The sequence below is a fragment of the Panulirus ornatus genome, chromosome 2 (assembly GCF_036320965.1).
Source record: "Panulirus ornatus isolate Po-2019 chromosome 2, ASM3632096v1, whole genome shotgun sequence".
Taxonomy (NCBI): domain Eukaryota; kingdom Metazoa; phylum Arthropoda; class Malacostraca; order Decapoda; family Palinuridae; genus Panulirus; species Panulirus ornatus.
Genome location: NC_092225.1, coordinates 74067649 through 74085737, shown reverse-complemented (window position 1 = coordinate 74085737; position 18089 = coordinate 74067649). Strand labels below are relative to the sequence as shown.

Genomic DNA, 18089 nt, shown 5'->3' with positions numbered 1-18089 from the left:
TCTGCATTCAAACTTACCTCTCGATTAACTTGTCCCTCAACCCTGCTGAGCCTAATAACCTTGCTCTTATTCACATTTACTCTCAGCTTTCTTCTTTCACCCACTTTACCAAGCTCAGTCACCAACTTCTGCGGTTTCTCACCTGAATCAGCCACCAGTGCTGTATCATCAGCAAACAACTGATTCACTTCCCAAGCCCTCTCATCCATAACAGACTGTATACTTGCCCTTCTCTCCAAAACTCTTGCATTCAATACCCTAACAACCCCATCCATAAACAAATCAAACAACCATGGAGACATTACACACCCCTGCCGCAAACCAACATTTACCGAGAACTAATCACTTTCCTCTCTTCCTACTCATAAACATGCTTTACTATTTTCCTTTGTCACTGTCTCCCGCGTCAGCAAGGTAGCGCAAGGAAACAGACGAAGGAAATGGCCCAACCCACCCCCATACACATGTATATACATACGTCCACACACGCAAATATACATACCTACACAGCTTTCCATGGTTTACCCCAGACGCTTCACATGCCCTAATTCAACCCACTGACAGCACGTCAACCCAGGTATACCACATCGATCCAATTCACTCTATTCCTTGCCCTCCTTTCACCCTCCTGCATGTTCAGGCCCCGATCACACAAAATCTTTTTCACTCCATCTTTCCACCTCCAATTTGGTCTCCCACTTCTCCTTGTTCCCTCCACCTCCGACACATATATCCTCTTGGTCAATCTTTCCTCACTCATTCTCTCCATGTGCCCAAACCATTTCAAAACACCCTCTTCTGCTCTCTCAACCACGCTCTTTTTATTTCCACACATCTCTCTTACCCTTACGTTACTTACTCCATCAAACCACCTCACACCACACACTGTCCTCAAACATCTCATTTCCAGCACATCCATCCTCCTGCGCACAACTCTATCCATAGCCCACGCCTCGCAACCATACAACATTGTTGGAACCACTATTCCTTCAAACATACCCATTTTTGCTTTCCAAGATAATGTTCTCGACTTCCACACATTCTTCAAGGCTCCAAGGATTTTCGCCCCCTTCCCCACCCTATGATCCACTTCCGCTTCCATGGTTCCATCCGCTGCCAGATCCACTCCCAGATATCTAAAACACTTTACTTCCTCCAGTTTTTCTCCATTCAAACTTACCTCCCAATTGACTTGACCCTCAACCCTACTGTACCTAATAACCTTGCTCTTATTCACATTTACTCTTAACTTTCTTCTTTCACACACTTTACCAAACTCAGTCACCAGCTTCTGCAGTTTCTCACATGAATCAGCCACCAGCGCTGTATCATCAGCGAACAACAACTGACTCACTTCCCAAGCTCTCTCATCCCCAACAGACTTCATACTTGCCCCTCTTTCCAAAACTCTTGCATTTACCTCCCTAACAACCCCATCCATAAACAAATCAAACAACCATGGAGACATCATAAATCCCTGCTGCAAACCTACATTCACTGAGAACCAATCACTTTCCTCTCTTCCTACACGTACACATGCCTTACATCCTCGATAAAAACTTTTCACTGCTTCTAACAACTTGCCTCCCACATATATGGGATATATTTAGGGAATCAGTGATGGATTGCGCAAAAGATGCTTGTGGCATGAGAAGAGTGGGAGGTGGGTTGATTAGAAAGGGTACTGAGTGGTGGGATGAAGAAGTAAGATTATTAGTGAAAGAGAAGAGAGAGGCATTTGGACGATTTTTGCAGGGAAAAAATGCAATTGAGTGGGAGATGTATAAAAGAAAGAGACAGGAGGTCAAGAGAAAGGTGCAAGAGGTGAAGAAGAGGGCAAATGAGAGTTGGTGTGAGAGAGTATCATTAAATTTTAGGGAGAATAAAGAGATGTTTTGGAAGGAGGTAAATAAAGTGCGTAAGACAAGGGAACAAATGGGAACTTCAATGAAGGGGGCTAATGGGGAGGTGATAACAAGTAGTGGTGATGTGAGAAGGAGATGGAGTGAGTATTTTGAAGGTTTGTTGAATGTGTTTGATGATAGAGTAGCAGATATAGGGTGTTTTGGTTGAGGTGGTGTGCAAAGTGAGAGGGTTAGGGGAAATGATTTGGTAAACAGAGAAGAGGTAGTAAAAGCTTTGCAGAAGATGAAAGCCAGCAAGGCAGCAGGTCTGGATGGTATTGCAGTGGAATTTATTAAAAAAGGGGGTGACTGTATTATTGACTGGTTGGTAAGGTTATTTAATGTATGTATGACTCATGGTGAGGTGCCTGAGGATTGGCGGAATGCGTGCATAGTGCCATTGTACAAAGGCAAAGGGGAAAAAGGTGAGTGCTCAAATTACAAAGGTATAAGTTTGTTGAGTATTCCTGGTAAATTATATGGGAGGGTATTGATTGAGAGGGTGAAGGCATGTACAGAGCATCAGATTGGGGAAGAGCAGTGTGGTTTCAGAAGTGGTAGAGGATGTGTGGATCAGGTGTTTGCTTTGAAGAATGTATGTGAGAAATACTTAGAAAAGCAAATGGATTTGTATGTAGCATTTATGGATCTGGAGAAGGCATATGATAGAGTTGATAGAGATGCTCTGTGGAAGGTTTTAAGAATATATGGTGTGGGAGGCAAGTTGTTAGAAGCAGTGAAAAGTTTTTATCGAGGATGTAAAGCATGTGTACGTGTAGGAAGAGAGGAAAGTGATTGGTTCTCAGTGAATGTAGGTTTGCGGCAGGGGTGTGTGATGTCTCCATGGTTGTTTAATTTGTTTATGGATAGGGTTGTTAGGGAGGTGAATGCAAGAGTTTTGGAAAGAGGAGCAAGCATGAAGTCTGTTGTGGATGAGAGAGCTTGGGAAGTGAGTCAGTTGTTGTTTGCTGATGATACAGCGCTGGTGGCTGATTCATGTGAGAAACTGCAGAAGCTGGTGACTGAGTTTGGTAAAGTGTGTGAAAGAAGAAAGTTAAGAGTAAATGCGAATAAGAGCAAGGTTATTAGGTACAGTAGGGTTGAGGGTCAAGTCAATTGGGAGGTAAGTTTGAATGGAGAAAAACTGGAGGAAGTAAAGTGTTTTAGATATCTGGGAGTGGATCTGGCAGCGGATGGAACCATGGAAATGGAAGTGGATCATAGGGTGGGGGAGGCGGCGAAAATCCTGGGAGCCTTGAAGAATGTGTGGAAGTCGAGAACATTATCTCGGAAAGCAAAAATGGGTATGTTTGAAGGAATAGTGGTTCCAACAATGTTGTATGGTTGCGAGGCGTGGGCTATGGATAGAGTTGTGCGGAGGAGGATGGATGTGCTGGAAATGAGATGTTTGAGGACAATGTGTGGTGTGAAGTGGTTTGATCGAGTAAGTAATGTAAGGGTAAGAGAGATGTGTGGAAATAAAAAGCGCGTGTTTGAGAGAGCAGAAGAGGGAGTTTTGAAATGGTTTGGGCACATGGAGAGAATGAGTGAGGAAAGATTGACCAAGAGGATATATGTGTCGGAGGTGGAGGGAACGAGGAGAAGTGGGAGACCAAATTGGAGGTGGAAAGATGGAGTGAAAAAGATTTTGTGTGATCGGGGCCTGAACATGCAGGAGGGTGAAAGGAGGGCAAGGAATAGAGTGAATTGGATCGATGTGGTATACCGGGGTTGACGTGCTGTCAGTGGATTGAATCAGGGCATGTGAAGCGTCTGGGGTAAACCATGGAAAGCTGTGTAGGTATGTATATTTGCGTGTGTGGACGTATGTATATACATGTGTATGGGGGTGGGTTGGGCCATTTCTTTCGTCTGTTTCCTTGCGCTACCTCGCAAACGCCCCAATCACTCAAAATCTTTTTCAGTCCATCTTTCCACCTCCAATTTGGTCTCCCACTTCTCCTCGTTCCCTCTACCTCTGACACATATATCCTCTTGGTCAATCTTTCCTCACTCATTCTCTCCATGTGACCAAACCATTTCAAAACACCCTCTTCTGCTCTCTCAACCACACTCTTTTTATTACCACACATTTCTCTTACCCTATTATTACTTAATCGATCAAACCACCTCACACCACACACTGTACTCAAACATCTCATTCAAGCACATCCACCCTCCTGTGCACAACTCTATCCATAGCCCACGCCTCGCAACCATACAACATTGTTGGAACCACTATTCCTTCAAACATACCCATTTTTGCTTTCCGAGATAATGTTCTCGACTTCCACACATTCTTCAAGGCTCCCAGAATTTTCGTCCCCTCCCCCACTCTATGATGCACTTCCACTTCCATGGTTCCATCCGTTGCCAATTCCACTCCCAGATATCTAAAACACTTCACTTCCTCCAATTTTTCTCCATTCAAACTTACCTTCCAATTGACTTGACCCTCAACCCTACTGTACCTAATAACCTTGCTCTTATTCACATTTACTCTCAACTTTCTTCTTTCACACACTTTACCAAACTCAGTCACCAGCTTCTGCAGTTTTTCACATGAATCAGCCACCAGCGCTGTATCATCAGCAAACAACAACTGACTCATTTCCCAAGCTCTCTCATCCACAACACACTGCATACTTGCCCCTCTTTCCAAAACCCTTGCATTCACCTCCTTAACAAACACATCCACAAACAAATTAAACAACCATGGAGACATCACACACCCCTGCCGCAAACCTACATTCACTGAGAACCAATCACTTTCCTCTCTTCCTACATGTACACATGACTTCCATCCTCAATAAAAACTTTTTACTGCTTCTAACAACTTGCCTCCCACACCATATATTCTTAATACCTTCAACAGAGCATCTCTATCAACTCTATCATATGCCTTCTCCAGATCCATAAATGCTACATACATATCCATTTGCTTTTCTAAGTATTTCTCACATACATTCTCCAAAGCAAACACCTGATCCACACATCCTCTACCACTTCTGAAACCACACTGCTCTTCCCCAATCTGATGCTCTGTACATGCCTTCACCCTCTCAATCAATACCCTCCCATATGATTTCTCAGGAATACTCAATAAACTTATACCTCTGTAATTTGAGCACTCACCTTTTTCCCCTTTGCCTTTGTACAATGGCACTATGGAAGCATTCCGCCAATCCTCAGGCACCTCACCATGAATCATACATACATTAAATAACCTTACCAACCAGTCAACAATACAGTCACCCCTTTTTTAATAGATTCCACGGCAATGCCATCCAAAACCGCTGCCTTGCCGGCTTTCATCTTCCGCAAAGCTTTTACTACCTCTTCTCTGTTTACCAAATCATCCTCCCTAACCCTCTCACCTTGTACACCACCTCGACCAAAACACCCTATATCTGCCACTCTATCATCAAACACATTCAACAAACCTTCAAAATACTCACTCCATCTCCTTCTCACATCACCACTACTCGTTATCACCTCCCCATTAGCCCCCTTCATTGAAGTTCCCATTTGTTCCCTTGTCTTACGCACTTTATTTACCTCCTTCCAAAACATCTTTTTATTCTCCCTAAAATTTAATGATACTCTCTCATCCCAACTCTCATTCGCCCTCTTTTTCACCTCTTGCACCTTTCTCTTGACCTCCTGCCTCTTTCTTTTATACATCTCCCAGTCATGTGCATTATTTCCCTACAAAAATCATCCAAATGCCTCTCTCTTCTCTTTCACTAATAATCTTACTTCTTCATCCCACCCCTCACTACCCTTTCTAATCTGCCCACCTCCCACGCTTCTCATGCCACAAGCATCTTTTGCACAAGCCATCACTGCTTCCCTAAATACATCCCATTCCTTCCCCACTCCCCTTACCTCCTTTGTTCTCACCTTTTTCCATTTTGTCTCTCCTGGTACTTCCTCACACAAGTCTCCTTCCCAAGCTCACTTACTCTCACCACTCTCTTCACCCCAACATTCTCTCTTCTTTTCTGAAAACCTCTACAAATCTTCACCTTCGCCTCCACAAGATAATGATCAGACATCCCTCCAGTTGCACCTCTCAGCACATTAACATCCAAAAGTCTCTCTTTCGCGCCCCTATCAATTAACACATAATCCAATAACGCTCTCTGGCCATCTCTCCTACTTACATATGTATACTTATGTATATCTCTCTTTTTAAACCAGGTATTCCCAATCACCAGTCCTTTTTTAGCACACAAATCGACAAGCTCTTCACCATTTTTGCTGCTCCTAGCAACTTACCATAAACTCTTAATACCTTTCACAAAGCATCTCTATCAACCCTATCATAAGCCTTCTCCAGATCCATAAATGCTACATACAAATCCATCTGTTTTTCTAAGTATTTCTCACATACATTCTTCAAAGCAAACACCTGATCCACACATCCTCTACCACTTCTGAAACCACACTGTTCTTCCCCAGTCTGATGCTCTGTATGTGCCTTTACCCTCTCAATCAATACCCTCCCATATTATTTCCCAGGAATACTCAACAAACTTATACCTCTGTAACTGGAACACTCACCTTTATCCCCTTTGCCTTTATACAATGGCACTATGCATGCATTCTGCCAATCCTTAGGCATTTCACGATGAACCATTCATACACTGAACATCCTCACCAACCAGTCAACAACACAGTCACCCCCTTTTTTAATAAATTCCAAGGCAATACCATCCAAACATGCCGCCTTGCCGGCTTTCATCTTACGCAAAGCTTTCACTATCTCTTCTCTGTTTACCAAACCATTCTCCCTGACCCTCTGACTTCACACACCACCTTGACCAAAACACCCTATATCTGCCACTGTATCATCATACACATTTAACAAACCTTCAAAATACTCACTCGATCTCCTTCTCACTTCACCACTAGTTATTACATCCCCATTAGCCCCCTTCACCAATGTTCCTATTGGTTCCCTTGTCTTATACGCTCTATTTACTTCCTTCCAAAACAGCTTTTTATCCTCTATAAAATTTAGTGATACTATCTCACCCCAACTCTCATTTGCCCTCTTTTACACCCCTTGCACCTTTCTCTTGACCTCCTGCCTCTTTCTTTTGTACATCTCCCAGTCAATTGCACTACTTCCCTACAAAAATTGTCCAAATGCCTCTCTCTTACACTTCTTACACTAACAATCTTACTTCTTCATCCCACCACCCACTACCCTTTCTAATCTGCCCACCTCCCACTTTTCTCATGCCAGAGGCATCTTTTGTGCAAGCCATCACTGCTTCCCTAAATACTTCCCATTCCTCCCCCACTCCCCTTACATCATTTGCTCTCACCTTGTTCCATTCTGCACTCAATCTCTTCTGGTACTTCCTCACACAATCTCTCTTACTCTCACCACTCTTTTCACCCCAACATTCTCTCTTATTTTCTGAAAACCTAGACAAATCTTCACCTTTGCCTCCACAAGATAATGATCAGACATCCCTCCAGTTGCCCCTCTCAGCACATTAACATCCAAAAGTCTCTCTTTCATGTGCCTATCAATTAACACGTAATCCAGTAACACTTTCTTTGGCCATCTCTCCTACTTACATATGTAAACTTATGTATATTTCTCTTTTTAAACCATGTATATCTCTTTTTAAACCAGGTATTCCCAATCACCAATCCTTTTTCAGCACACAAATCTACAAGCTCTTCACCATTTCCATTTACAACACTGAACACCCCATGTACACCCATTATACCTTCAACTGCCACATTACTCACCTTTGCATTCAAATCACCCATCACTATAACCCGGTCTTGTGCATCAAAACTGCTAACACACTCACTCAGCTGCTCCCAAAACACTTACCTCTCATGATCTTTCTTCTCATGACCAGGTGCATATGCACCAATAATCACCCATCTCTCTCCGTCCACTTTCAGTTTTACCCATATCAATCTAGAGTTCACTTTCTTACATACTCCTAGAACTCCTGTTTCAGGAGTAGTGCTACTCCTTCCTTTGCTCTTGTCCTCTCACCAACCCCTGACGTTACTCCCACGACATTCCCAAACCACTCTTTCCCTTTATACTTGAGCTTCGTTTCATTAAGAGCCAAAACATCCAGGTTCCTTTCCTCAAATAAACTACCTATCTCTCTTTTTTTCTCATCTTGGTTACATCCACATGCATTGAGACACCCCTATCTGAGCCTTCGAGGAGGATGAGCACTCCCTATATGACTCCTTGTTTCCCCTTTTAGAAAGTTAAATTACAATGAGGGAAGGGTTTCTAGCCCCCTTGCTCCCATCCCCTTTAGTTGCCTTCTATGACACACGGGGAATGTGCGGGAAGTATTCTTTCTCCACTATTTCCTGCATTAGCAAGGTAGCGTTAAGAACAGAGGACTGAGCCTTAGAGGGAATATCATCAGTTGGCCCCCTTCTCTGTTTCATCTTTTGGAAAACTGAAAATGGGAGAAGAAGACCCCCCCGCTAACTACCCTTTTAGTCACTTTTTACGATGAGCAGGGAATACATGGGAAATAATCTTTCTCCCCTATCCCCAGGGATAATTTTTTTTTTTTATCTTTAATTTGCTTTGTCGCTGTCTCCCACGTTTGCGAGGTAGCGCAAGGAAACAGACGAAAGAAATGGCCCAACCCACCCCCATACACAATGTATACACACACACGTCCACACACGCAAATATACATACCTATACATCTCAATGTACACATATATATACATACACAGACACATACATATATACCCATGCACACAATTCACACTGTCTGCCCCCATTCACTCCCATCGCCACCTCGCCACACATGGAATACCTTCCCCCTCCCCCCTCATGTGTGCGAGGTAGCACTAGGAAAGGACAACAAAGGCCACATTCGTTCACACTCAGTCTCTACCTGCCACACAATAATGCCCGAAACCACAGCTCCCTTTCCACATCCAGGCCCCACACAACTTTCCATGGTTTACCCCACACACTTCACATGCCCTGATTCAATCCACTGACAGCACGTCAACCCCGGTATACCACATCGATCCATTTCGCTCTATTCCTTGCCCTCCTTTCACCCTCCTGCATGCTCAGGCCCCGATCACACAAAATCTTTTCACTCCATCTTTCCACCTCCAATTTGGTCTCCCACTTCTCCTCGTTCCCTCAACCTCCGACACATATATCCTCTTGGTCAATCTTTCCTCACTCATTCTCTCCATGTGCCCAAACCATTTCAAAACACCCTATTCTGCTCTCTCAACCACGCTCTTTTTATTTCCACACATCTCTCTTACCCTTACGTTACTTACTCCATCAAACCACCTCACACCACACATTGTCCTCAAACATCTCATTTCCAGCACATCCACCCTCCTGCGCACAACTCTATCCATAGCCCACGCCTCGCAACCATACAACATTGTTGGAACCACTATTCCTTCAAACATACCCATTTTTGCTTTCCGAGATAATGTTCTCGACTTCCACACATTCTTCAAGGCTCCCAGGATTTTCGCCCCCTCCCCCACCCTATGATTCACTTCCGCTTCCATGGTTCCATCCACTGCCAGATCCACTCCCAGATATCTAAAACACTTTACTTCCTCCAGTTTTTCTCCATTCAAACTTACCTCCCAATTGACTTGACCCTCAACCCTACTGTACCTAATAACCTTGCTCTTATTCACATTTACTCTTAACTTTCTTCTTTCACACACTTTACCAAACTCAGTCACCAGCTTCTGCAGTTTCTCACATGAATCAGCCACCAGCGCTGTATCATCAGCGAACAACAACTGACTCACTTCCCAAGCTCTCTCATCCACAACAGACTTCATACTTGCCCCTCTTTCCAAAACTCTTGCATTCACCTCCTTAACAACCCCATCCATAAACAAATAAAACAACCACGGAGAAATCACACACCCCTGCCGCAAACCTACATTCACTGAGAACCAATCACTTTCCTCTCTTCCTACACGTACACATGCCTTACATCCTCGATAAAAACTTTTCACTGCTTCTAACGACTTGCCTCCCACACCATATATTCTTAATACCTTTCACAGAGCATCTCTATCAATTCTATCATATGCCTTCTCCAGATCCATAAATGCTACATACAAATCCATTTGCTTTTCTAAGTATTTCTCACATACATTCTTCAAAGCAAACACCTGATCCACACATCCTCTACCACTTCTGAAACCACACTGCTCTTCCCCAATCTGATGCTCTGTACATGCTTTCACCCTCTCAATCAATACCCTCCCATATAATTTACCAGGAATACTCAACAAACTTATACCTCTGTAATTTGAGCACTCACTCTTATCCCCTTTGCCTTTGTACAATGGCACTATGCACGCATTCCACCAATCCTCAGGCACCTCACCATGAGTCATACATACATTAAATAACCTTACCAACCAGTCAACAATACAGTCACCCCCTTTTTTAATAAATTCCACTGCAATACCATCCAAACCAGGGATAATACCAATAATAATAGTCCACCTGACACTTCGTCACAGAGTGAGGGTGAAAATCTTTATCTTCCTAAGGAAGGTCCAAAACTGCAAAAGGTCTGTAATCACACAATAAATGACATATGCTGGCCAACTAATGGCATGATTAACACTCTCTATCTATCTATCTATATCTCTGATGCCTCTTTCAACTGGAACTCCCTCAAAGGGGTGGCCATGGAAACACAGTCTCCACAAGTAAATAACTCTTGGGCTGCCTCTTAACCTTTAGTGTCTCATCTTTAACAAGCCACTGACAGAAGGCAAGTCTAGCATAGTGTTTGCGAAGGCTCCCATCTAATGTTCCTCACGACTACTTCTATCTAATGCTCCTACCTACTGCTTCTAACTAATGTTTCTACCTAATAATCCTGCCTAAATATTTCTACCTACTACTTCTTTCTATTGCTCCTACCATTTAGAGTTATGAGGAAAGAGCCGCATGAGTTAAGTGTTGTCAAGTGTTACATATGACACGGCAAAATCGTATGCTTGTGGACAGAATACCAGTAGTCCACACATTAGTGAGGCAGAAAGAAAAGACAGCTACCTGGCTCACAATGCAGATGTCATTAACCCTCCTGATACCCAGGCGGGCAGTACTGGTAATATACTTCCCTGGTCGTTGGCTGTCTACCAAATATTAACTATACACTAATTCAAAATAAGAATAATAAATCTAAAACCATTTAGCCTTCTTTCAAACTTAAAGGCAGTGTTAGCTCATCTTTGATTTTAAGGGTGACGATCTTACAAAAATACAGTGACAGTGGCAAAACCAAGTATGACTTGATTTCTATACCTTTTAGATAAAAGTAACTTTGTTTATAATTCTTATACATTATTCTACTCATCAACCATTATTCTACCACTCAAATGAAAGGACTCTTGTGCTAAACCATGAAATGTAACCATATTATATATAAGTCAGCTAGCTACATGTCTGGATTTAAAGCAATAATGAATTAGACACAATAATTACTTACTCATTCTTTATGATGTAACTATCAGAACTGAGGATGCCCTTTGAAAATGTACCTTTCTGTAGGTGCAAGACCTGCCCAATCCCTGCCAACAAGACACCCAGAACTAGTTGTCCATTGTGGCTATTGGCATTCCATGAGGAAAACTGAGATGAAATATTTTCATCCAGTAGTAATCCATCATGTAAGTGGTTACTGTAAACATGCTTTATGCCTGCAAAAGGAAAAGAATGAAAGTCAGTGACAAAACAGTATCAATCATGGCATTTTAGATTTAGAAAATGCTAAATATTTACTGATTTATCATGGCATGGTATTTCTTCAAATTAATCTACAGGCAGATGTTTTTACTTATTTATGAGTTCATATCTATTTTAAGAGTTGATTACTGATGAAAATACATAATGTATCTACTTCATTAGCATTAATGCCTTATTTTATTCACAGTCTAGCTAGTAGTTACAGTCCCAAGCATGATTTAACTTGAAAAATTATATAAAACAACCATCAACAATGTACCAATTAAATGCGTTATAAAAATGCACTGTTATGAAAATAAATCAATTTTTAGTGAGTCACTTTTATCCCTGGGGATAGGGGATTAAGAATACTTCCCACGTATTCCCTGCGTGTCGTAGAAGGCGACTAAAAGGGGAGGGAGCGGGGGCTGGAAATCCTCCCCTCTCGTTTTTTTTTTTTTAAATTTTCCAAAAGAAGGAACAGAGGGGGCCAGTTGAGGATATTCCAAAAAAGGCCCAGGCCTCTGTTCTTAGCGCTACCTCGCTAACGCGGGAAATGGCGAATAGTTTAAAAGAAAGAAAGAAAAAACTTTCATATTGATTCTCATTCAATCTTTTTAAGTGTTACTCTAAGACCCTGTGTAAACACCACAGAGCAGTAAACATACTACGTGTAGAAGAGGAAAAGCTAGTTACATATTATTTTCATAATAAGGTAATCAAACTGCACCACACACACTACTTGTGAATTATGTAGATCTGTTACAATCAATATGTCACAGTACATAATAAACATGGTTTTCTGATTTCCTCAATAAATATGTTTCTTCCTAAGAGGAATCAGGCATACGAGACCCTCCACTCTCTTCCTGTAATAAACTGTACGTAAATACATCATCTGTCCCTAGGGATAGGATCCCCTATGATTACTTGCCACTATCTCTTTCAGAAAAATGGCACAAGCTCAAATGTAGATTTAGCAAACAGCTAAACCACTCTCCATACTGCACACCTATTTTCTCCATTTGCAACATTTGTTGAAAATTTTCTCCAACAGTACGTGTACTACATCATTTTATGAAAGCTAACTTTTTTGTTGGGTGGAACAAGTTTCCAATATTTTCACATATAATGGAAATTTATACATCTAGGGCCTATGTGATTAAGGTTTCTTTACCAGCAGTCTGCCTAAAAATTCTTTTCCTCCCTTTTGCTTTTCTAGCAAATTTCTTATGCTGTCAGCCAAGTTAAAAGTGTAATTTTATTTTTGTGCCTTTTATCATATGGCTGCTATAATCATGTGAGATTGCAGATGGCAGCACCAGTCACATAACAACAGCAAAGCAGCCTCCCTTCCTAAACACTTCTCTCAGCAGTACATAATTCTGAGTCACAGAAATTCAACTTGACCCCTATGTAGCAGATTCTCAGTCTAGCCTTTCAGAATAATACATGACAACTTTCCTGTTAGTCATGTAATATACTGTGGGAAAGAATTAATATCCCGTCTCTTATCCCGCTGACTAACTTAACACTTTTGGGCATGGATAATGAAATCTCAACACTGTGCCTACTGACACAGGCCCCATGGTACAGGATTTTGTGCTGGCAGCTTGGCTGGTTTGGCCACACATCAGTTCTCACTTTCTTCCACATATTGGCCACACATCAGTTCTTCTCACTTTCTCCTGCATATTGGCCATGCATCAGTCCCTCTCACTTTCTCCTAAATATCTCCATTGCTTTTGTTAGTATAACAATATATTTGGATTCAGGAGTTAAGTAAAATACTTCTAGAGGGAACTTTGCAATAATGAAAATAATAGCACAAAATATTTTGACAAGCATATTATAAAGTATCATATATATACCTCGCTGAGAGAGAGAGAGAGAGAGAGAGAGAGAGAGAGAGAGAGAGAGAGAGAGAGAGAGAGAGAGAGAGAGAGAGAGAGAGAGAGAGAGGGGGGGGGGGGGGGGGGGAAAGTTAGCAATGCTGTTTCTTTCTTCCCCAGGAATGGATGGGAACAAGCAAGTATGAATATGTACAAGTGTATATATGTAAATGTCTGTGTATGCATATTTAAATTTCTAAAAGGAGAAACGGAAGGAGTCAGGTGAGGAGTGCTCATCCTCCTTGAAGTCTCAGATTGGGTTGTCTGAATGTGTGTGGATGAGAAGAAAGAAGAGACAGGTAGTATATTTGAGGAAAGAAACCTGGATGTTCTGGCTCTGAGTGAAATGAAGCTCAAGGGTAAAGGGGAAGAGTGGTTTGGAAAAGACTTGGGAGTAAAGTCAGGGTTGGTGAGAGGACAAGAGATAAGGAAGGAGTAGCAATACTCCTGAAGCAGGAGTTGTGGGAGTATGTGATAGAGTGTAAGAAAGTAAATTCTAGATTGTTATGGGTAAAACTGAAAGTGGATGGAGAGAGATGGGTGATTACTGGTGCCTATGCACCTGGTCATGAGAAGAAAGATCATGAGAGGCAAGTGTTTTGGGAGCAGTTGAGTGAGTGTATTAGCAGCTTTGATGTATGAGACCAGGTTATAGTGATGGATGATTTAAATGTGCAAGTTAGTAAAGTGGCAGTTGAGCGTATAATTGGTGTAAAGGGGTGATTAGTGCTGTAATTGGAAATGGTGAAGAGCTTGCGGATTTGTGTGCTGAAAAAAGACTGGTGATTGGGAATACCTGGTTTAAAAAGAGAGATATACATGAGTATACATATGTGAGTAGGAGAAATGGTTAAAGGGCATTATTGGATTACATGTTAATTGATAGGCACGTAAAAGAGAGACTTTTGGATGTTAATGTGCTGAGAGGGGCAGCTGGAGGGATGTCTGATCACTATCTTGTGGACATGAAGGTGAAGATTTGAAGAGGCTTTCAGAAAAGGAGAGAATGTTGGGGAGAAGAGAGTGGTGAGAATAGGTGAGCTTGGAAAGGAGACTTGTGTGAGGAAGTACCAGGAGAGACTGAGTGCAGAATGGCAAAAGGTATGAGCAAATGATGTGAAGGGAGTGGGTGAGGAATGGGATGTATTTAGGGAAGCAGTGATGGCTTGCGCAAAAGATGCATGTGGTATGTGAAAAGTGGGAGGTGGGTAGATTAGAAAGGGTAGTGAGTGGTGGGATGAAGAAGTAAGATTGTTAGTGAAAGAGAAAAGAGAGGCATTTGGATGATTTTTGCAGAGAACTACTGCAAATGACTGGGAGATGTATAAAAGAAAGCGGCAAGAGGTCAAGAGAAAGGTGCAAGAGTTGAAAAAGAGGGCAAATGAGAGTTGGGGTGAGGGAGTATCATTAAATTTTAGGGAGAATTAAAAAGATGTTTTGGAAGGAGGTAAATAACATGCATAAGACAAGAGAACAAATGGAAACATCAGTGAAGGTAGCAAGTGGGGAAGTGATAACAGGCAGTGAAGGAGTGAGAAGATGGAGTGAGTATTTTGAAGGTTGGTTGAATGTTTTTGATGATAAGAGTGGCAGATATAGGGTATTTGGGTAAGTGTGGTGTACGAAGTGAGAGGGTTAGAGAGAATGATTTGGTGAAGAGAGAAGAGGTAGTGAAAGCTTTGCAGAAGATGAAATCTGGCAAGGCTGCAGCTTTGGATGGTGTTGCAGTGGAATTTATTAAAAAAAGGGGGAGACTATGTTGTTGACTGGTTGGTAAAGATATTCAGTGTATGAATGGATCATGGTGAAAAGCCTGAGGATTGGCAAAATGCATGCATAGTGCCACTGTACAAAGGCAAAGGGGATAAAGGTGAGTGTTCAAACTACAGAGGCAAAAGTTTGTTGAGTATTCCTGGGAAATTACATGGGAGGGTATCGATTAAGAGGGTGAAGGCATGTGCAGAGCATCAGACTGGAGAAGAGCAGTGTGGTTTCAGAAGTGGTAGAGACTGTGTGGATCAGGAGTTTGCTTTGATGAATGCATGTGAGAAATACCTAGAAAAACAAATGGATTTGTATGTAGCATTTATGGATCTCGAGAAGGAATATGATAGGGTTGATCGAGATGCTTTGTGGAAGGTTTTAAGAGTATATGGTGTGGGAGGTAAGTTGCTAAAAGCAGTGAAAAGTTTTTACCATGGATGTAAGGCAAATGTACGAGTAGGAAGAGAGATAAGTGATTGGTTCCCAGTGAATGTTGATCTGCAGCGGTGGGAGTGATGTAGAATGTGTGGAAGGCGAGAATGTTATCTTGGAGAAGGAATAGTAGTTCCAACAATGTTATATGGTTGTGAGGCATGGGCTATAGATAGGGTTGGGCAGAGGAAGGTGGCTGTGTTGGAAATGTGTGTTGGAAATGAAATGTTTGAGGACAATATGTCGTGTGAGGTGGTTTGATCGAGTAAGTAATGAAAGGGTAAGAGAGATATGTGGAAATAAAAAGAGTATGATCGAGAGAGCAGAAGAAGGTGTGTTGAAATGGTTTGGACATATGGAAAAAATGAGAGAGGAAAGATTGACAAAGGAGATATATGTGTCATAGGTGGAGGGACCAAAGAGAAATGGGAGACCAAATTGGAGGAGGAAGGAGTGTAAAAGATTTTAAGCGATCGGGGCCTGAACATACAGGAGGGTGAGAGGCGTGCAACGAACAGAGTGAATTGGAACAATGTGGTATACTGGGGTCAATGTGCTGTCAATGGACTGAACCAGGGCATGTGAAGCATTTGGGTAAACCATGGAAAGGTCTGTGGATGTGGATAAGGAGCTGTGGTTTCGGTGCATTACAGATGACAGCTAGAGACTGAGTGTGAACAAATGTGGCCTTTTTGTCTGTATTCCTGGCACTACCTCCCTGAAGCAGGGGATAGCGATGCAGTTTTCCTGTGGGGCGGGGCAGCGACAGGAATGGATTAAGGCAAGCACATATGAATATGTACATGTATATGTATGTAATGTCTGCATATGTGCATGTATATGTATGCATATGTGTGTATGTGGGCATTAATGTATATATACATATGTACATGTGTATGTGGGTGCTTATGTATACATATGTGTCTATGAGTAGATGGGCTGTTCTTCGTCTGTTTCCTGGCACTACCTAGCTGACACAGGAAACAGCAATTATGTATAATAAATAAATATATATGTACGTGTGTGTATATGTGTACATGTTGATATGTATATGTATCTATAAATGCATGTATGGGTGTTTATGTACATATATGTGTATATGACTGGATAGGCCATTCTTTGTTTCCTGGCACTAACTCACTGATGCAGGAAACAGCGATCAAGTATAATTAAAAAAAATATGTATATGAATGGTAAGCATTCAAGTCAAACAAAATTCATAAGTAGTACAATCATGAGCAATAACTATGCATTTATAGAGGGATTATTTCCCTTATCATAAGTAAGGAGCAAGGAAAGATGTCTCTGAAGGACACTGTGTAAAAATCATTATAACATAAAAACGTACTGACCAGGTGAGTATAGTAAAGGGTAATGAATGGCAACCACTGTGGTCAAACAACTGTTTTAAGTATTGTAATTATGAGCAATAATTAAGCATTTATTCATCTTTCATATATGTGCCATTACCCTCATCAATGAAATAGCACCAGAAAAAACAAGAAATGGCCTCATTCACTCACATCCACTCTTTAGATGTCATGAATAATGCACTGAAACCTGAGCCCATGTCCACAATCAGGCTCCTCAGACCTTTCCATGCTTTCCCCTAACCACTTCATGTGGTTATACAACACGATTCTTTTTTAAGGGGATCCTGAATATTCAAAACAAAATCCCTCTCTCAATGCTTTTTACCAATCAAATCAAAACCTAAAACATTTTGATATACTGAAAAAAAATTCAAGCCATGCCTCTATATTTTAAGGTCAAAATGTACATACTAATTCTGTCTACTTGTGGATCTGAATCAGCTGCTTCAGATGAGGCATCAAAGCACTATCCTTGTCTTGACTAACAGTTTATGAGCATAAATGTGTCTGTACCTGAATCTAATATAATTCCCCTGAAATTCAAAATGAAATACTAAGTACAAGGTAAAATCATACAACTTTGCCATGCATATGTAAAGACACTGCAAGTAGGTCATTTATGAGATAACAAAGCCTGTACATTCATCAAATCACTTACCTTCATTAAACAGTAAAGATCTATGAATGAGATTATGATCATTACAAAACAGAATTTTTTCACTGTAGCTTTCTAATTCTTTCCATTCTTTTACAAGTTCCAGCATTGCCAGAAGGTCACTGGTGGGATTAACTTTGACTTTTGCTGCTCTTATACGTGCTCGCATTTCAATGTTCTTTTGGAAGATACCTCGACCACCACTCAAGATGGCCGATATTGTAAGAACTGCATCTAAACACCTGAAAAAATTGGCAATTACAAAATTTTCCGATATGAAACATTCAACCTATACCATATCCATTCTCTCGT

The 18089-nt window shown here is 41.5% G+C and overlaps 1 protein-coding gene across 9 annotated transcripts in view; it reads right to left on the bottom strand.

Moving 5' to 3' along the window:
- LOC139757219 (ATP-dependent RNA helicase DHX30-like) overlaps nt 1-18089 on the bottom strand; it is a 203034-nt gene that overhangs the window by 12636 nt on the left and 172309 nt on the right. For 8 of the 9 annotated variants that reach the window (XM_071677402.1, XM_071677435.1, XM_071677454.1 and 5 more), the window contains 2 exons: nt 17781-18019; nt 11426-11636 (listed from right to left, as the gene is read on the bottom strand). In XM_071677402.1, coding sequence (XP_071533503.1) covers nt 11426-11636; nt 17781-18019 — 450 coding nt within the window. The remainder of the gene's footprint in view (nt 1-11425; nt 11637-17780; nt 18020-18089) is intronic. The other variant, XR_011714551.1, reaches the window with a different exon arrangement.